This window comes from Diachasma alloeum, unplaced genomic scaffold, assembly GCF_001412515.2.
Source record: "Diachasma alloeum isolate Michigan unplaced genomic scaffold, Dall2.0 Dall_scaffold_01062, whole genome shotgun sequence".
Lineage (NCBI taxonomy): Eukaryota > Metazoa > Arthropoda > Insecta > Hymenoptera > Braconidae > Diachasma > Diachasma alloeum.
The window spans coordinates 201,507-222,726 of NW_021681173.1; the positions used below are offsets into that span (position 1 = coordinate 201,507).

The 21,220-nt window shown below is 34.6% G+C and overlaps 5 protein-coding genes across 5 annotated transcripts; 3 read left to right on the top strand and 2 right to left on the bottom strand.

The window, feature by feature from the left end:
• Positions 1-78: 78 nt before the first annotated feature.
• On the top strand, positions 79-1,777 carry LOC107045744 (sepiapterin reductase). The gene is made up of 3 exons (XM_015268093.2): positions 79-353; positions 838-1,142; positions 1,372-1,777. The coding sequence occupies exons 1-3, from the start codon at positions 119-121 to the stop codon at positions 1,621-1,623; spliced, it is 792 nt and encodes a 263-aa protein (XP_015123579.1). The 5' UTR covers positions 79-118; the 3' UTR covers positions 1,624-1,777.
• LOC107045741 (proton-coupled folate transporter) lies at positions 1,705-7,070 on the bottom strand. Its single transcript, XM_015268089.2, has 6 exons — positions 6,430-7,070; positions 5,231-5,494; positions 4,328-4,677; positions 3,923-4,202; positions 2,955-3,137; positions 1,705-2,895 (listed from the first exon to the last, which is right to left on the bottom strand). Exons 1-6 carry the CDS (start codon positions 6,527-6,529, stop codon positions 2,666-2,668), a joined length of 1,407 nt encoding a protein of 468 aa, XP_015123575.1. The 5' UTR covers positions 6,530-7,070; the 3' UTR covers positions 1,705-2,665.
• LOC107045743 (NADH-cytochrome b5 reductase-like) lies at positions 6,721-8,716 on the top strand. Its single transcript, XM_015268092.2, has 3 exons — positions 6,721-7,409; positions 7,903-8,340; positions 8,420-8,716. Exons 1-3 carry the CDS (start codon positions 7,184-7,186, stop codon positions 8,608-8,610), a joined length of 855 nt encoding a protein of 284 aa, XP_015123578.1. The 5' UTR covers positions 6,721-7,183; the 3' UTR covers positions 8,611-8,716.
• On the bottom strand, positions 8,585-11,301 carry LOC107045742 (E3 ubiquitin-protein ligase FANCL). The gene is made up of 5 exons (XM_015268091.2): positions 10,917-11,301; positions 10,501-10,599; positions 10,169-10,416; positions 9,489-9,906; positions 8,585-9,321 (listed from the first exon to the last, which is right to left on the bottom strand). Exons 1-5 carry the CDS (start codon positions 11,190-11,192, stop codon positions 9,220-9,222), a joined length of 1,143 nt encoding a protein of 380 aa, XP_015123577.1. The 5' UTR covers positions 11,193-11,301; the 3' UTR covers positions 8,585-9,219.
• Positions 11,302-11,395: 94 nt separating this feature from the next.
• Positions 11,396-20,443, top strand: LOC107045740 (U1 small nuclear ribonucleoprotein 70 kDa). The gene is made up of 7 exons (XM_015268088.1): positions 11,396-11,675; positions 12,616-12,798; positions 12,880-12,942; positions 13,217-13,298; positions 18,023-18,266; positions 19,009-19,364; positions 19,813-20,443. The coding sequence occupies exons 1-7, from the start codon at positions 11,532-11,534 to the stop codon at positions 19,965-19,967; spliced, it is 1,227 nt and encodes a 408-aa protein (XP_015123574.1). The 5' UTR covers positions 11,396-11,531; the 3' UTR covers positions 19,968-20,443.
• Positions 20,444-21,220: the final 777 nt, after the last annotated feature.

A 21,220-nucleotide genomic window follows, 5' to 3' on the forward strand; every position in this document is an offset into this window, starting at 1 on the left:
AACCGGTGATTCCGGGATTCGGCGACTACTAGCGCCCGTCAGAGAGTATTGAAGTAGATTCCACCCATGGGTAATCAGACAGTGTTAATCTCGCCGGCGTCACGATCGCAAAGTCGTCATGGCAGTGGAAGTGCTCTCCGGAAAGGTCTTCCTCCTAATTACCGGCGCCAGTCAGGGGATCGGGAGGCAAATCGCTGTGACCTTTTCAGAATTACTTGAGCCTGGCTCCAAGCTATTGCTTCTGGCCTTGGACGAGGAAGGGCTGAAGGGAACTGCGGATAAAGTCTCCAAACATGTTTCTGTGGACCTCAAGGCAGTTGATCTGTCTGTTGCAACGGCTGATCAACTGTCTGGTAGTATCCCAAATTTTTTTAAAGAATTGAAATTCATTTTTTTTTGTCTCTTCAATTTTTTCTTGACATAAAAAATTAATTAAGCATTTATTCGCGAATAAAACTTCTCTTAATGACGAAATTTTATTCCAAATTTATTATTATTATTTTTTCTTCAATTATTATTTTAATAATAACAATTAAATAAGTTATTAAATTATTATTATTTTAAGTTATTAATTTTATTAATTATTATTAAAATAATAATAACATTATTGTTAAAAATAATAATTATTATTGTTATCATTATTAATAATAATAATTATTATTATTAAAATAATAATTTAATAACTTATTAAACTATTCAGTAACTCAAAGAAATGTAAAAAAAAGTCTTATAACTATTGCAACTATTGGAAATCTTGATAAGAATTTCACCTTGAAATCAAGTTGACTCCTAGTTGTACCACTTCAGATGTGGATATCAATTCCCTCATGTTTACAGAGATAATAAAAAAATCGGTGAATCCAGCGCAGTTTGATCGCATTGTTATCACTCACAATGTCGCATCGATGGGTGATTTGTCAAAACTCACTACTGAAATGGCTGACTTCGAATACTGGAGGAAATACTACGATTTGAATGTATTTTCCCCAGCAGTGCTCAATTCTGTTGTCATGAAATTATTCAAAGACAATGGTAAATGTAAAAAAGTTGTCATTAATATGACCTCACACGCTGGCATTCTACCCGTGAAATGCTCGGGGTACTATTGCTCCGGTAAAGCCGCGAGGGAGATGTACTTCAAGGTATTTTCAGATTAACACGAGAATTTAATTAAATTAATTAATTAATCAGTCAATAGACGGATGAATGGATGGATAAATATGATAATGAATGAATGAATAAATAAAATAATGAATAAATGAGTAAATTGATGAATGAAAAAATGACTGAATGGATGAGTAAATAAAATAACGAATGAATGAATAAAATAAATACATAAATAACTAAATGTACGAAAAAATAATTCCTCAGGTATTCGCTGAGGAATATCCAGAGGTGAACGTCCTCAACTACTCTCCAGGATCAGTAAAAACCGAATTATTCGACACCTTCCGCGACACCGTTGCTGACCCGGGGGAGCAGAAGAAAATCCACGAAATGATATCGAATAACCAGGTGTTAACTACTGAACAAACTGTCAATCGCCTCGTGGATATTCTCAAAAACCAATTGTACAAGTCAGGGGCGCACGTTGACTACCACGACAAGCTCTCGACAGTCTAAACGCCAAGTTTCTCAGTTCTTTACTTCGTTCTTGTGATGAGAAATAAAACAACACATCCCAAAATTGGGGGATTCATGCCCTTCACTTCCAAAAAACATTATTTTTATTGTAGAAATGTTGAAAACTTGGATTTATAAAGATGTCAATCAATTCCTTAATGTCTAATTTGTTTCCCGGATCACAAATTTTTATCACAAGCGAATGAGTCGTTACTCAACACGAAATTCCCTCGATAATGAGTGGATTCAGAAGAAAATATCTCTGACAGTTTGTTCTGCATTCATAATTAACTCGTTACGTGCCACCAATTCCCTGAAGAACTCGTTACTTTCCTCTTTACATAAATATGTGTAACAATAATTTAAGCGTTGCTTAATTTTTCATAAAGATTTAAATTAATTATTCTCAAGTAATTTAAAATATTTAGCTATTGCACAACGGCAAACTACTTTCGATTTTTTTTGCATTGAGCAATCAACTAAACACGAAATAATCTCCATAATGAGTGGCTTTAGAAGAAAATATCTCTGACATTTTCTTCTGAATTCATTTATCATCGAGATAAACGCATAATTAATTTGTTAGTTCCACCAATTCCCTAAAGAACTCATGACTTTTCTCTTTACATAAATACATGTAACAATAATTTAGACGTTGCCTAATTTTTCATAAAAAATTTAATTAATTATGCTTAAATAATTTAAAATATTTAGCTTTTGCACAGTGGCAAATTGTTTTCGATTTTTTTTGCATTAAGCAATTAAATAAACACAAAATTTTCTCGATGATGAGTGGCTTTAGAAGAAAATGTCAGAGTTATTTTTTTCTAAATTCATTTATCATCGAGATAAACGCATAATTATCTCGTTAATCCCCTAAAAAACTCGTTACTTTCCTCTTTACATAAATGTATATAACAATAATTTAAGCATTGCCTAATTTTTCATAAAAATTTAAATGAATTATGCTTAAATAATTCAAAATACTTAGCTATTGCAGTGGCAAATTGTTTTCTAATATTTCCAAATTGAGCAATTAACCTCAGTCTTCCTCCACAAGAGAATTATAAACGGAATCGTTGACAGCTCTCGTTTGATGTCTATCGATAACAACAATTAGTAAAAGAATGCAGGCAAATATGGAGCTAGACAGTAAATAAACAGGGGAAGGATAGTACGGTGGCATGTAGTTCGAGTAAAGCAGAGTGTACAGAGAGTTTGTGGCCAGAGGTAGAGTGGAGCCTATGGAAGTTGCCAATGAGAAGACTTTCCCTGAAAAGAAATGATGGAGTAGTGAACGCTGTTGAGGACAGTTTCACAATTATGCTCACCAACATCTGCTGGAGGCACGGATTTCGACAGGATCGAGCGCATCGCAGGGGACAGGAGGCCGCTGAATACTGCAAACGCACTCCCTGAGTACATGTGCCATGGCTCGAACGTGAATGCTACTGCCATTGATCCAGCGAACGACGACAGCGTGCCAATGACTCCTAAAGTTAGCTCTGAAAAACCTGAAACGTTTCTCTTTTTTATTCATTTTATTCATTGTGTTCAATTTTTTTTCTAAATTTTCTCATCTAAAAACAAACTTTGACAAAAATCTTCTCACGAAATATTTAATTCTCAATTGTTGCTGGAAGGAATTTTAAGAGATATTTTTATTCATCAAAATTATGACATCATTTGGAAATTTAAAATGATTTCCATGAGCAATTATTTTATGTAAAGAAAAACTGAAAATTTTTATTTCAATTCCTTCAAAATATTCAATTATCGGCATTATTAGTAACAAGAACTTTAAGAGATATTTTTATTCATCAAAATTATGACATCATTTGGAAATTTAAAATGATTTCCATGAGCAATTTTTTTTATGTGAAGAAAAACTGAAAATTTCAATTTCAATTCCTTCAAAATATTCAATTATCGGCATTATTAGTAACAAGAACTTTAAGAGATATTTTTATTCATCAAAATTATGACATCATTTGGGAATTTAAAATGATTTCCATGAGCAATTTTTTTATGTGAAGAAAAACTGAAAATTTCAATTTCAATTCCTTCAAAATATTCAATTATCGGCATTATTAAAAACAAGAACTTTAAGAGATATCTCTATTCATCGCAGTTATGACAATATCACTGTTGAATTTAAAATGATCTCCATAATGAGCAATTTTTTAAATATCAAGAAAAATTTAAAAATTCATTCTCAATTCCTTGAGGTAAAAAAATCTCTTGACAGAAATCTTCACACGAATATTTTGAGCAAAGTCTCAAATGAGAAATGTCTTACCAATCCACCTGAAGATTTTAATTCCCAGAGAATTGCCAGCAATAACAAGAACAGTCCCAATGGCCATGAGCCCTGAGTACTGTACCACATTCCACCCCAATCTGGCACTGGCGAATAAATATCCCATATTTTGTTCTCCACTTATGGAGACAACGTGGAGAGATAGAATTAGCAGGCAAGTCCAGAGGGTCATACGGTCCAATCCAGGTCTTTTTTTCGTTGCTGTTCGAAATAATTCTTCGACGAGGGTGAAATCAAATAGACTCGTCCATTTTTCATGCTGAGGAGAAATTTTTTATCGATGAATTTCAAATATAAATGAACATACCTAACAATTAATTAATTATTAATTATTAATTATCAATTATTAATTATTAATTAATTTATAATTGTTGCATTACTCACTGTAAATGGGCTTTTAACACTTTCAGGGATCAAAAGTACGATATCAAGCAAGGCAACACCAGATATTGAAGCTGCAGTGATGAATAACGTAGTGTACCCGTACTTTTCGAAGACGAGGGGACCTACGAGGGTCCCAACAACGAGCCCCCCAACCAGAAAATTTTCGAAGCACGCCAAACGCCAGGCCCTGTTCTCACTATTCGTGATGTCAGAGATGTAGCAGAATGTCGACAGCATCATGAGACACAATCCCCCCAGCAAGGCACGAGGAATCGAGGCGATCAGGTAAGCCCACGGGTTCAGATTCCAAATGGTTAATATGGCGAGGATGATGAATGTCAGAAAAGGGGCTAGAGAAATAACAACAAACGATAGTTGACACTATTTTAATAATGTCAATAATAAATACTGAATAGTAATCATTTTTCATAATGATCGGGTTTAATCTTATTCACAATTCATGACTATTGGTGGAAAATTATAATTAGCTCTAATAAGTTTGAAAATTATTAAAGCTAATTATAATTTTAAATAAAAAATAATAATTTTATTGAAAAATAATTATCAATAATAATATATTTATAATAATACATTATTATTAATAGTAATAATATATAATTTTAGTAAAAAGATATTTTTGAAAAATATTCTAGATTTTCATTGAAATTCCAGAGTTAATTAATTGATCCCGTCTGAACTGCATTCGTTTTTTGCGAATATCTCGCAAACTAATGGATTTAACGGAAAATGTTAAAAAATATTTTCTGTCGGGAAATCAAGTCTCTACAAAAAATGTTCTATAACATTTTTTGCTAAATCCAATAGTTTCGGAGATTTTCGTAAAGTAATTAGAATGACTCTTGTTGACTCATTTCCTGGTCTTCATGGATTATTCATAAGCACCTGTAAACGCTGCGATTAAAATAGGCTTCCTCCCGTATTTATCGCTCCAGGGCCCCAGGAACAGGGACAGAAACGCCGGGAGAATTCCCTCAATGAGGGATTTACTGAGGAGAATGTAACTCGCTCGGGGTTGAATCAATTTCTCCAGGTCCATCGCAGCTTGACTGCTGCTGTTAGTGTGCAGTAAGTCGCAGGTGTCGTCGTGGGATTCACCCAGGGTCAAACGACACGTTTGATAGAGGATCAGATCAGAGAATACTGTCGCTAAAGCACAACAGCATCAATCAATTAATTTAATTACATCGACGTGAATGAAGAAATTTCAGTTCTTGAAATCCACTGTTCGTTTCACTGAATTTTTTCCTTCGCATTTCATGGAAAAAATCGTGCAAAAAACTCCAATTCTATTGAGTTTTCTTCTGTAGAATATTTGCTATTGCACATTTCTATAAAAAAAATATGTAAATGCGGAATTTTTTAATAGAATCAACGAACAAAATTGTAGAATTTTGCAGTGAATTTTCTGCTGTTTTTCACTTCATTTTTGTGTTCTTATTTCAGTGAAGAAGTAAAATCCTGTTAATTTTTTCCTTTAAAATATTTTCTATTGAATATTTCTATTTAGAAAAAATATGTGAATGCGGAATTTTTTAATAGAATCAACGAACTAAATTGTAAAATTTTGCAGTGAATTTTCTGCTGTTTTTCACTTAATTTTTGTGTTCTTATTTCATTGAAGAAATAAAATCCTGTTAATTTTTTTCTTTAAAATATTTTCTATTGAATATTTTTATAAAAAAAATATGTGAATGCGGAATTTGTCAATAGAATCAACGAACAAAATCGTAGAATTTTGCAGTGAATTTTCTGCTGTTTTTCACTTAATTTTTGTGTTCTTATTTCATTGAAGAAATAAAATCCTGTAATTTTTTTCTTTAAAATATTTTCTATTGAATATTTTTATAAAAAAAATATGTGAATGCGGAATTTGTCAATAGAATCAACGAACAAAATCGTAGAATTTTGGAGTGAATTTTCTACAGTTTCTTAATGCATTTCTTCTTATTTCATTAAAGAATTCTGTAAACAAAAATCTGTTTTTTTTCCATTCAAATTTGCAAGCGCAGAATTTTTAAATACAATCAAAAAAAATGACAGAAGTTGCCAGGAATTCTCCACATAATTTCAAGCCTCATTACCTGTCATTCCGCCCGCACAAACGCATAAAAAAACCGGTATTTCAATAAAGCTGTAACGTCGCCATCCCGAGAGTATGTCAATGCCGCCTTCACTTTCCATTGTTGATGATTTCGAAAAACCCTTCGAAAAACTCTTCACTTCTCCGCGCTTTTTCACCACTCACTCACACAAATTAATTTAATTAATTAATGCAAAAAAGTTTGCATTAATTTACTCTCTCAGATATGAACAATGCAGATCGCATCCCGCGATATGCGCCGAGTTATTCGCTTTGTTTGGAGTCTCGCAGGTTACCAGTACACTATATCTCGCCCATATGTTACGTCACCGTCAAGATAACAGACATTGTTTCAGCGGAACACGTGTTCTGCCCCTTTTCAATTAAAAAAAACTCTTCTTTGAACTGAATTTTGTGACAAACTTGTACTTGTTGCATTGTGTTTTGGAGCAGGACCGATGACAATCAGCTGTTCAGTGTTTATATGTCACATTCGTGTGTGTACGTGTGACAGTGATGGCAGACGTCGAGAGATGACGATGACTCGACGATAATTAGAGAGAATTATTTAGTTAGAAAATTAAACGATGGAAATGAAGTGTTTAATCCTAAAGTTAAATGAGGAAATGAATTATTTAATTAGAAGTTTGAATGATGAAGTTAATTATTTAATTAGAAATTTGAATGATGAATGAATTATTTAATTAGAAAATTGATTAGACGAATTGTTAGTAATTAGAGGAATTTTAATTGATATGGAGAGACCGAAAACTCCGGATCAGGAAGATTGCTGTGGGAATGGCTGCAGCCCATGCATCTTCGATGTACACAAGAAGCTAGTCAAATGTTGGGAGAATAGGGAGAAAGAGAGTTTCAGAGAAAAAAGGAATATTCTGGAGGCTCTGAGTTATAAGACGTTTTATGTTGACAAGAGGATTGATGTGAATGACGAGTACTGTTTGATATGGTTAAAATACAAAGGTAATTAGTACCAGATAACAATGATAAATAATTATGAACAATGAAAATAATTATGAAAAATAATGAGGAGAAATAACATTTTTGTTGACATATTTTCTTCAATTATCTCGATAACGAGTGATTCCACGAGAAAATGTGAAAAGAACATTTTTGCAGATGACAAAATTCTGTACAAAAAATGCCTCTGACATTCCTTTCCAACTCCTCATTAGCCGTGTAATTAAATAATTAAATAAACTTGATTGGTTGATTATTGAAACTACCTATTGAGGAAGTGAATAGAATGAACCGTTTTTAATTGGCAATAACTCCGAATTGGCAGAGTGAACTTCCACGATTTTTTTCCACTTTCAAGATATTTTTTCAGGCTACAAAATGAGCTCCGACTCGTCCAAATCGCATCGTTGAATCCTGAGATATTGAGGATTCAAAATGGCCCATTTTTTTCACCTGTTCCTAAAAATTTTGATAGAAGTAATTTTATGTTTTTCAGCGTCTGAACCTGGAGAAGAAATTTATATGAACGCTGGGCAGCACATAATGATCAATATCGACTCGTGGACGAGGCCATTCACCCCGCTATCTGGGACAGCCACGAGTCTGCAGTTACTAGTGAGAATTTACAAAAACAGTCCCTTCACGAATAAATTAAGAACGATCGAAGAGGGAGAAAGAATTCGAGTGCGAGGGCCTTACGGGGACTTCCACTACTCCAGGAACTCCTTCAGGAGGCTCATAATGTTCGGGATTGGGAGTGGGATCGCAGCACTCTACCCAATCGTCAAAGCAATCACTGAGGACGAGCTGGAGGACACGAGGGTTCACCTGATCATTGGGTTCAAATCGATTGAGTTAACTCCATTGAAACGAGAACTGCAATTGCTAACGGATTATTGGAACGTCGATTGCACTCTTCAACTAGCTGAACTAGGTAAAATAATGTATCAACCCCCAATCCTGGAGTAGAGGAAACTGAAACAAAAAATATTGTTAATGAAATGTGATTGCAGGTGAGGGGACGAAAGTCAATGGAATGAGGATAACACGTGGGAGGATAAACCTAGAGATTGTGAGAGATATCCTGGGGGACGAGAAGCCCGAGGAAACGCTGGTTCTCGTTTGTGGGAATAGAGTATTTAATAGTATGTTGGAGAAATGCTTAAGTGTTTCGAATTTTAGTCATTATTATATTTTTGAATAAATTTGTTACATCTGTTGGGAGTCAATGGAAGTATGTGAATTATTGTGACACATATTTCACGAAAGATCTGAATATTTTTTCTTTATAAACAAAATAAGTTGATTTTCTATCTCTGTTGTCTTCAGATCCAGTCATCACATTGTTTAACAAATGACGAAACGTCAGGCGTTTTTAACTTTAATCATTATCACATTTTCGAGTCAACTTGGTACATTTGCTGAGACTCAAGGAACGCATATGAATTATTGTGACAAAAATTTCACAGAAGCAAAGTGACGAAGAAATCAGTCTTATTAATTGTAGATATTTTTTCTTTAGGAAGAAAACAAGGTCTTTTTATCTCTCCAGTCATGAGACACAGTCATCACATTTTTAAAAATATTTTTTTGAAAAAAAACTGTTCGTAGAAAAATATCACTCAACTCTTTCTTGTTGAAATTAAGCCATCAATTATATTTTTGACTAAATAGTATTTTTAAATAAATCGTATCTATGAAAAATAAATAATTTCAGCTAGTGGATTGATTGGAAGAACTATTTGCCGAAATACGTAACGAATGATATAAAATATTTCACGAAAAAATCATCACTGATAAAAAAATATCACTCTTATCGAACCTTAACAGCACAGGATATGTTTTCCTTACAAACAGGACAGGTTCCATGGCATCGATCGAAATACATTTGCTTCCCAGCGACTGTCTGCAGCCACTAGAATCCAAACCAAGAATGAAAAAATTAAAATGAAGGAAAACAACTCAAATAAAAAAATTGAAATGAAGGAGAACAAGTGGACAATTACATTTTTTAAGTAAAAAAGATTAAACAGTTAATGTGGATTTTAATTACTCCTGCATCATAAATTTCTCTGAGCTCACCTCCAAAAGACAGGCACTATGAAAATGCTTCCTGCACCTCTCGTTGCTGCAAATCTCCGAGGGAAGTTTTCCATCCTCCGACTCCAGGGAGAAGCAGATGCAGCACTCGTCATCCTCGAAGATGGCGTCGTCGTCCTTGGCCTCGTCTGCTGGACGCTGCGGTAGCTCTCTAATCTCCAACAGCTCCATGACATTCTCAGGGATCGTCTTGTCAGAGTCCCACTTGCACATGTTGTCACTGAGAATGGCCCTGCACTTGGAAACCTCCTTGTCGCTCCCCAGGAGCTCCATCTCAGGGAAATTACTGTGCGACTGGAGAGGATTGAGCTTGATCAGGAGGGAGAGAGCCGAGTTTATGTGGATTCTTCTGTACAGGTGGCATGGCTTGGGATTTGTGGGATCAATCACCCAACAATTCCTTGAAATAAAAAACCCAATAAATTAGTTTAATCCATGAAATCTGAGTTATACGTAAAACTATGGACTTTAGCAAAAAATGTCAAAAACCTTTTTTGTTGAGAATTTTCAGAGCTACAAAAAATCTCTTGTCAGATTTTCTAGTAAATCCCATAGTTTTGGAGATATTTTGATTTTTCTAACTTCATGTTTCAATTCTCACTCGATTTTCGAAACGAAAAATAGAAGGGCACCAGTCAATAATTGCAAACATAAATATTTACTCGTCAATCTCCGCCAGTTCTCTCCAGGTGTCCTCAAGAGCATCGACCCTCGACTTCAGTGTCTTCGAGGCGTCCATCAGCGTGGGAATGCACTTGTCAAAAGGGCGCCAGACAGGTAGCTCGGGTAAGTCTGAGGAAACCAGAGCCCAGGAGTTGCTCGTCGTGTTCTCTGGCTTCAGAGTAACCGATATAGACTTGTAGATGACCTTCACAGCACTGAGATCGTTATTCCCCTGGACTTCAATGTCCTGAACCAAAAAATCGTCGTTAATTCACCCCATTCTACTCAATTAAAAGTTATTTTGAATCTCACGTGTTGATTGGGGACTCACAGGCTCTCTTAGGAGTGTTGTCAGCTCCTTCAGCATATCCTTATCGAAGAAATGGGATTTCGTAGGGGAATCATTGGTCTTCTGCTTGATTATTCCCTCCTAATACCCAAACAATCACAAATAATGTAAATTAACTCATGCAATAATTATAATTAATTCACAATAAATGAGTTAATTCATTCCACATTAGCTTCATTGATTTTATTTCATTCTAATGATTAATTAAGTCCTCATTAATTTGTTAATTCATCATTAGAATGAAATAAAATCAATCAATTGATTTTATCAATTGATTTAATCATTTAATAATAAAATCAATTAATTAATGAGGAATTAATTCCTCATTAATTCATTAATTCTGATAATAAATTAACTAAATATAATTCATAATAAACAAAAATCATTATTTTACGTACCATCAAGCCCTGCAGCTGTCTGAGAAACGAAAGGACCGAAGTCCCATTGACCAACAGCTCCTTGAATTTATTCTTGAAGTCGCTCCCCTGGAGAAGGCAAATTTGCTCGCCAAAACGAACGCTGGCGTCTCTCAATTCCGGATAATGTGGCACACGAAGTTTCATCTCGACTCTCGTGTCTTTATTCACCAGTAAAAAGCCGTACCAAGTCATCGGCTTCTCGGAGATGAGCACCAGCAGGGGGTGGCACTTGACAATGTCCGAGTACTCAGCCATTCTCGTCGACAATTGCTCAACAACAACAACTCACCAAATTATCTACCATTTGGGATCACTTTCGTGAGCTCAACTGCTGTTTTCACGGTCTTGTTTATGTTTTTGAACGATCAGCTGATCCTTCGGCTCGCGTTTCCACTCAGCGACAGCTCTGGAAATTCTCTCTGACCCCCAGAGGCGCCACTGACGCCTGCACTCGCCATTTTGGTTTTTTGGGTGGTGAAAAAAAAAGTCACACGTAGGAGTGGACTCTCCGCAATCCGCGATTTTTATTTATCGAGAGTGCTATTTTATCGAGTGTGATTGTTAATAAATGGAAGTGAATGCCAAGTGCGAAGAATGACGCAGTTTTTGCCACCGAATTTGTTGGCTCTCTTCGCCCCGAGGGATCCGATACCGTATCTGCCACCAGTCAGCAAACTACCGCATGAGAAGAAGAATGGAGGATACCTTGGCGTCGGGGCATTTCTCAAATATTTTGAGGTAATTTGTCTCTCTCGTATTATTGTTGAGGGGTTTTACTAGGCGAGTGAACTCGCAGGGCTGTTTGCCCCGGATTCAGGGGAGAGAAGTGCTTTTTTGGGGCGGGGCAGAGGGACGATTTTTTTTTGATGATGTCTTAGTCCTACGGCTGCACAGGCCGTTTCAATAAACTGTAGTATGTTTTTGTGATGTGAATGATAATTAATAGAATTGTAGTTCTAAATTCATGAGAATGAATAATTGAATTTGTTTAAGTCTGTTGGTGCATGTTCCTCGGATTTTCAGGCAATGAGACAGATGGGGAGGGTTTTGGAGCGTTCTATTGTTAACTATTAATTATTAACATGTTTTCAATTAATTAATGGGGGAAAACTTGAAAATATGATTATTGACACTCAATTTGAAACTGTTGAACCGGAAAAGTTGGGTATTTTTGATAAACTCCAGAATATTTTTATGATTTAAACAATGATTACATATTTTTATTATTCAAACAATAATTAATACAATTATATTTAAATATTCACCCGATTTTTCATTAGTAGAACAGGATTTTTTTTTCGATTTTCGGGGAGGATACAATGGGTTTAATTGATGTTAATTAATTATTAATGAATTGTTAATTAATTTATAATCATCTATTATAATTAATGGAATGTATTACATTTATTCATGAATATCTTAACGATTTTTAGCCATAAAGCAAATAAAATTAAATTTTTTTGGAGGATTTCATGATAAAAATTGATTACCCACGAATTTTTGATTAATTAATGATGATTTAATGAGGATTCAAGACAATCATGACCCAAAACCCTCGTTATTAACTTCGAGTATTTGAAAAGACAGTTAAAAGTCTAGTTTTAATTGTTGTGACTGAATGAGTCATTCACTAATTGGGTCTTTGAGTAATCTGTAACAATGGGGTTGACCTTTTCAGGATCCCAAGGACACACCTCCCCCGGTTCGTGTCGAGACTCGAGAGGAAAGACTGGAGAGACGAAGACGCGAGCGTGCTGAGCAAGTTGCCTATAAATTGGAGCAGGAAATTGCGGTTTGGGATCCAGCTGGAATTCCAAATGTCACTGCTGATCCATTCAAAACACTCTTCATTGCTCGAATCGTGAGTTCTTCCCTAATTCACATTTTTAGCTATTAATTTTGTGGAATTGAAGGGTAATCTTGTGAAATTTTTTGTTTTTAGAATTATGATACATCAGAATCAAAACTGAGGAGGGAATTCGAGGTTTACGGGCCAGTAAAGAAGGTAATGAAAATTAATTAATTAAATCCATCATGAGTTAAAAAACTCAAAAATAATATTGTGTGAATATCAAGAGATATTTTTGTAGAAAGAAGAAAATTTTATACGAAAAATAATTTGACAACTGTTTGATCGATTAATTAATCAACTATTTTAATCATTAATTTACCAAATAATGTTTCTCAATGATAATTTTGCATCGTGAGATATTATTTACGCAAAATTTTCTCATTTTCAAAAAATGTCTAAACGAAAATATTTTACAAATTAATTACAGATTGTCGTAATTCACAATACGATCAATGGAAAGCCAAGGGGGTACGCATTCATTGAGTATGAGCACGAAAGGGACATGCACTGTAAGTAAATCACGGTCGAAAGACTCCCAAACCGAAAAAGAAAGTGAAAACCCCCAAAAAAAATCTCAACCAAAGAAACCTCGGGTTGGCCCTTGAGTTTGGTGCTCTCGTTAAATAGCGTCACTCTCAGCTAGTAATTTTGGTGAGGGCGGGGGTCCAAGTCTAGTGATTTGAACCGGATAAAGGTCACAGCCATACCCACCACCCAATGCAGGCGATGAAACCCCAATTGGTAAAAATATAGACACCCAGTGACAATTGATCACATGATGACAATTGCTATTGACATAAAGCAACAGTGACAATTTAATAACAACCAAAAAAAGGACAATTATTGGCTGTCTTGATTAATACAGTTTTTATCTTGTTCTTGGTACAGCGTGGTGGCCGCTGCCGGCAACTAGTGCCGTTCACTATTCCATGCAAAATCCCTGAACCTGCCTGAATATGATAGGTTTGTATGTGTGGTAAGATCCAACATACAACAAAAGAGAAAAAAAAACGTTTGTTAGAGTCTGTTTACCCTTGTCTTGAGAAGAATCCAGTTGTCAGATTATCCAATTATTTTGCCAATTTGAGGATTGAATGAGATTAGATGGGGAAATTGCTAGAGAGTGGGGAATAAATCTGTTGAGAATCATCCCTGAATTAATAGGCGTGTCAAAATTGGTCTTTCTAGAATTTTTACCACAATTCTGGTAAACATTCGGTAAGGCCCCTTTAGGAATTTAGCCTTGAAATTTTCGAAAACTATTCACGAATTTTTTATTTAACAATGAAAATTGTTAACAATTCAGGGAACTATTGCTCTGAATTCTCAACCCGTTAGATATTAAATTGAATGGATTGTTTAATTTTCGTAATATGTTTGATAAACTCAATTTTATTGCATTCTCAAGATGAATAAGGTGTCATAAACAATTTAATTAAAAATTTAGTTTAAATGCACAATGTTTGAAATTCAAATGCAGCTGTTGATGAAAGTTTTAATATTTGATGTAAAATAATGCCATTTTCACTAAAGTTCTGGTAAAAATTTCTGAAAGGCTGTCATTAAAATTCAGGGATGATGTTTGATGATTTTTTCTCTCCTCGCAGTGAAGTGTAAACCTTGCAGAACGAAACGAGTCAATTTTTCACATCTCAATCATTTTGGTAATAAGATTCAGGAGGAAAATGTCACAATACACTTCTAGCCAGCGAAAAGAAATTTTGACATTTTCTTGTCGAGTTCCTTGTTCACGAAATAAATGGAAAAAATGTTGAATATGACTCCTTAACTGGACTGCAATGAATCGATTTTCACATTTTCCTGTGTATAAAATTATCTCGATGATGGTTAATTTTATAGAGAAAATTTCAAGAGTAATTTCCTCTTAAAATTGAATTTTCGGAGATTAATACATATTTAAATACGTTGAAATTCTTTTCTCATGGTTTTATCACTTCACTCCAGATGTCTTTGATAACGTAGGATTGTCCCAATTGAATGACGAGAATCATTAATTAGCGTTCTACATTGAAATTGATTGGTGGGCTTCGAGTTGTCGTTAAAATTCAACGGTTTAAGGTTCAGGGACTCCACTGATGGAAACGCGTATTGAGCTTCTCACTTTCGATCGAGCTTTCAATTATTTTAGCTATTTTTTTTAAATTTGGGGAAGGAATCAGGCGATTGGTGAGTTTTTACGATAGAGGGGGGGGGGGCAATTAAGTGACTCCAGTTTAATTCCGCATTATCTGATGAAATGGGTTCAACAGAAAAACAACGAGTCCTCATTAATCACGAAATCCCCCCAATAATGAGGGCCTCCCCACCACATCATTAAGAGACCTCTCTCGCATCCCACGAAATTCCCAAATTGTGATCTCTGGATATTGAAATTAACTAATTCCCCGTCTCGCCCCTCGTCGCACACAAGTCCTCAAACATATCAATTTCGATATAGAATACTAATTTATTCTGCGCCAGAGCCCTTCCCCGGGTCGTGTCCCCCTCTTCAAATAATTAAATATCGACTAGCCTTCACTGAATGAATCTTAATCACCAGAGTTCAAGTATGCGAGTGAATGATATGACGAGAAAATGTGATTAAATTCCTCACATTCCCCTGAACGAGCGTTTTTTTCGTTAAGACCCGGGTGCATTGTCTGTCGAACGTGATCTTGACTGTTCTTTTTTTTTATTTTGATGATGTAAAGTATTTTCCAATCGCCCTTCAGCTTTACATCGCGGAGTAGTCCCTAAAAATAATGATTGTTATTGTAAAAAAAGTGGGAAATAGACTGAACGTTTTCACAGTTGGAGAGAAATTGCATAATAAATTATTCATTTGCAATTTACTCCCTATTGGATCTATTGAATATATTATTTAAAAACATTCTTTGGAAATGTCCAGCTTTTTTTCTATCGTGCAATTAGAATTTTTGGAGAGTCCAGTGCTGCGTAACACTGAATACCAATTTTTTAGATTATCAAAATTTTAAAAAACAAGTGGTCAATTGCTTTTGTTTTTATGTAGCACAGCTGTTATTGCTAATAAATGCTGCCGAATGGTCATTTTGCACATCGTTTTCATCTATCGTATATCATTTACCGTTTTATATTATTTTGTTCAATCGTGAAAATTCTCATATAAATCGAATAAAAGAATGATTCTGTCCATATTATCTTGAAACTTGGATAGAATAGTATTAGAAAAACATTTTTCATGCGTCATTTAAGTAATTTGAAGCATGATACCCGAAGATATCACAAAATTCTCATTTTCAAAAAACGCAAAATTTTTGAAAATCATTTTATGAGTTGAAATTCGTTCAGAGGAGCATCGCGACCATTTTTTCAAGCCATCACTCAATGAATTCGGACCATTTTCTTGGGTTATCGTGGGGCCACCGACTTTTGAAGAAATTCGCCACTTCCAAAAATTAATATTTGAATCAAATTTTAATTATTTTCGATGGATAGGGCTCAACAATACCTACATTAAAACTAAGAATGATTAAACTCCATCGATTCACCAGCAAAACAACAAAAAATTGCATTTTCAGACTTTTTGGGTCATAACGTACTGACAAAACACGAAAAATTCAAAAGTTGAATTTGAAAAATTACAAAATGTCCATTCGGAAGCGAAAAAACAATCAGGATGACGCTCGAAAGATGATACACCCGTGTCTTAATTCTACTAGAGCCATTAACATGTACAATCATAATAAAATAAATCGAAATAAATGCGCACGGTTGGTCTCTGTAAGTAACTAAAAACGAATGATAAAAAAAAGCGCACCAGGTAATTGCCTCTTTGGAGATTGAAACGAACCGAAGACTGGGGAGCTTTGCCAAACGAATAGCGTACGCGCTGGTCTACCTTCCTCGCGTGTCACTTGCACAAGTATTCAATTATCACATTAAATAAGAACAGTAAAAATGAACATAAAGTATATAAAACATTTAAATAATTGTGTTAACTTCCGTACGTAAGTAGCCGCGGTAGGTATTTTTTGTATGATATAATTTTTTTTTCTTCCTCTTATTTTACTACAAGTACATACCTAGAGCCTCATGTAAGGTGAGAGGGGACTTTCGAGGAAAGTCTCGGTGAGACGATTTATTTATTTTGCTGGTAATGTTTTGGGATGTCATCGGGTCATTACGATTTGGGTAAGACGATGGGGACACTGATGATGTTGAGAGGAATATGAATTGTTTCCGTTCCTCCAGGTAAAAACGGTGATGATGTTGAGTAATCCCAGCGACACTGAGGTAACAGGGAGGGGATGTTGGGGGCCGAGTGGTGGAACGTAATTGAAGAAGTCGATTCTCTTCAGTCGGGCTGATTTCTTGAGGAATAGGAATTTTTTAAAGGGAATAGCGATAACAGTAGAGAGTAATAATCACATTAAACTGAATTGGTGCAGTTTTCAGTGGAAAATTAGAGGAAAATATTAACTGCAATTTACAGTTGATTTTTTTAATCAAATAGTGAATTTTTTTAAATTTTATTTTCTTCATTGAGGTTTTACAATTGAAAAAATCTCTAAATCAATTTATTACTGTTTGATTGGAATTGTGGAGGGGGTGAAGAGACAGGAGTAGGAATTTTAAAGAATGACAGGAAAATTTTGCAACTTGTTTGAATTTTCAATTGAATATGAATATGAACTGTTCGTTAATTTCTTCATCGGATTTTTTTGCAATACAATTTGTGACAATTAACAAAATTTATAAATCGATTAATTACGATCTACCACTCTGCCACTGGGATAATCCTCGAATAGAGAATATCATTCTTAATTTAAGAATAATTTTGCAATTGAAGGTTCCGCACAATTTCTGAAATTTCTAGATTAAGAACAAAAGGATTGATTTCACAATAGATGTTGATGTAAAACAAAGAAAGAACTTTTGTAACATCAAGGAAATAAATTGAATTGAATTGAATTGATTTCACAAAAGTCGTATTTTCACAGCAAATTGACCTGCTCTTGCAAAATTGTCATTAATGTAAAAAAAATATTCTCAAGAAAAGCCTGTTTACCTCTGAAACGTCCAGCACTTTGATTATCATTTTGTTTTTTCAGAAATGACTCGATTAAAATTATTACCTTGCATCTGATAATGAGCCTAGATAATTTTTTTTAGTGATTAATACTGATAATCCTGATTAGGTGATTGTGAAAAATCAACAGATGGAACTATATATTTCCATTGGTAATTTTAGCTGCGTATAAGCATGCGGATGGTAAGAAAATAGATGGTCGCAGAGTGTTGGTGGATGTGGAGCGCGCTAGGACTGTTAAGGGATGGCTACCGAGGAGGCTCGGGGGTGGACTTGGGGGGACAAGGAGAGGTGGACCCGATGTTAATATCAAACACTCTGGAAGGGAGGATAATGAGAGGGAGAGGGAGAGATATCGGTTGGAGAGGGAGAGGGAGGCGTCTGGACGAGGGATGGACAGAGAACGGTAAATGAGAAATTACCCTTTCATTATTTCATTCATAAAATCATGATCAATAGGACTTTTCCGTAGAATTCTTTCACTAAATTTAACGATAAAATACGAAAAATGAGTAAACAATTAATTTTTTTTATTTCATTTTTAAAAATGATCAAATGGACGTCTTATTTTCATTTGTAAATGAATAAACTTGATCGAATTGAATAAGAATAATTTTTTTATTCAACTTTACGTTTCACAATTTTTTCATTCCATTAAATTTCTTTAGTGATTTTATTTATTTACGTTTTCGATTATTTTTGAATTTTCTTAAACATCATTTCCTCATTTTCACAAGTGTTTTGTAATTGGACTTTTCCGTAGAATTCTTTCACTAAATTTAACGATAAAATACGAAAAATGAGTAAACAATCTAATTTTTTTCATTTCATTTTAAAAAATAATCAAATGGACGTCTTATTTTCATTTGTAAATGAATAAACTTGATCGAATTGAATAAGAATAATTTTTTTATTCAACTTTACGTTTCACAATTTTTTCATTCCATCAAATTTCTTTAGCCATTTTATTTATTTACGTTTTCGATTATTTTTGAATTTTCGTAAACATCATTTCCTCATTTTGACAAGTGTTTTGTAAATATTCTTTCAGTATATTTTTTTTGTTTGTGTTTTTTTTAATTGCTATTCACGTAAGAAATTCTCGTGAAGAATGAAAAAAAAATAATGAAATTTGCGCGTTTTTAAAGTGATCGTGATCGAGTTGACAGAGAGCGTCGAAGATCTCGCGAGAGAAAGCGACGCTCGCGCAGTAGATCGCGCGATCGTAAGCGTCGGCGCAGTAGGGAACGTGCTCCCGAGCCCGAGATTGAGGAGATCCAGAGGGAGGAGAGAACCAGAGACAGACGTGAGCGCGACAGAGACCGCGACAGGGACAGGGAGCGCAAGAGGAGGCGATCGAGGAGCAATGATCGTAGCGATCGTGATCGCGAGAGGAAGAGGGACAAACGGGACAGGGATCGCGAGCGCAGGGACAGGAAGGACAGGGAGAGGGTGCCTGACGAGGATACCAAGGAGATACGGATTAAGGAGGAGCCCATGGACGGTAAATCACTATTTTCCCCTTTTTTAAGACATAAAAGCCACAGGGAAGTGGAAAAATCTTTAAAAAGTCTTTAAAAAAATAATCTGAGGGCGAATAAAATAAGTTTCAACTTTAAAATTATGGCTGAGGTGAACAATAAATTCAAGAAATAAACATGAAGATGAATACTCATTATTCATTTTTTTTTCTTATAAATTTTATGGAAACGAAATTTTATAATTACTGTTTTAATATTTTATGATTGATTAAAACAGTAATTGAAGGAAATTAATGTTCAGAGAAAAAGATGAGATGAAGAGCAAAGACGAAAAATTAATGACAAATGAGGAAAAACAGATTAATCCGTAAATGATAATTAAAACGCGGTTGATACATCGTAATTGAAATAATTGTGACGAAATATTATTCTCGAGATGAAACTAATAATGATTTTTAACATAATTTTCAGATTATCCTGATTACGCAAATGCTTATCCCTCTTCGACCCCCTACTTTGCACAAGTGAAATACGAAGATGACAGTGAAGTGGAGGAGAAATACAGAATTCCTGAGGGTCGCAACGATCAGCCATCCTACAATTACGACTCCGTGCCCGACTATTAATGATAAACGATAAAACCGTGATTACCCGATTTAATTAAATGAATTCGAATGGAGGAAGAAAAGCACTGAGAATAATTCGTGTTCGTAATTATCTAAAATTGGTGTGTCAAACTCAGTAACTGTGAATTTAATTTTGCCAGATTGAATAATGCAACGAGCTTTCGAGACACTCTCCCTGTTGTTCGACCCTGATTGTGATGTTTCAATTTATTTTTTCCAATGAGGACGGCAGTCTTAATCGAGACGTTTCGACTCTAAAGACGATTGACTCTGAAGACAATTATCCGATGAATTGGGGTAATTTGAAAATTGAGGAGATGGAGACTCTTTAGTCTCCGGTTGATCAATCAACTGAAATTGAATGGTATTCAATCTGTACATATTATAAGTTTGAAAAATCAATTCATCATACTTGACTGCTGTATGTATTTTATACATATAGAAATAAAGGAAACAAATTGGAGATGTGACTGCGATTTTTCTGTGTTTTCATTTTGAATTTTTAACCTTTTCGAACAAATAGAATATTCCAAACATTATTTTTTTATTTATTAATTATCCCATTTATAAAATATTTAAATTTTCACGGAAATGAAGAAAATGCGAGCACAAATGTATTTGAAATTGGATCCTTTCATTTTTCGAATTCCAAAAAAAACGGAAGTTGATATCACCCCTCCCCCATTAAAAAAAAAATCAATCCCGGGAATTGATTTTTTGAGGGAAACGAAAAAAGCAAGAATAAAAATTCTCAAAAATGAACTGCCCCATTTTCTAAATCCCAAAAAAAACCGGAAGTTGATATCACCCCTCCCCCAATCAAAAAAAAAATCCCGTGAGGGCTGAGGAAAATGGACAAAAAAATTACTAAAAATGTTGAAAATTAGTTTTCCCCATTTATTTAAATTCCAAAAAAAACGGAAGTTGATATCACCCCTCCCCCAATAAAAAAAAAAATCAATCCCGGGAATTGATTTTTTGGGGGAAACGAAAAAAGCAAGAATAAAAATTCTCAAAAATCAACTGCCCCATTTTTCAAATCCCAAAAAAAACCGGAAGTTGATATCACCCCTCCCCCAATCAAAAAAAAAATCCCGTGAGGGCTGAGGAAAATGGACAAAAAAATTACTAAAAATGTTGAAAATTAGTTTTCCCCATTTATTTAAATTCCAAAAAAAACGGAAGTTGATATCACCCCTCCCCCAATAAAAAAAAAAATCAATCCCGGGAATTGATTTTTTGGGGGAAACGAA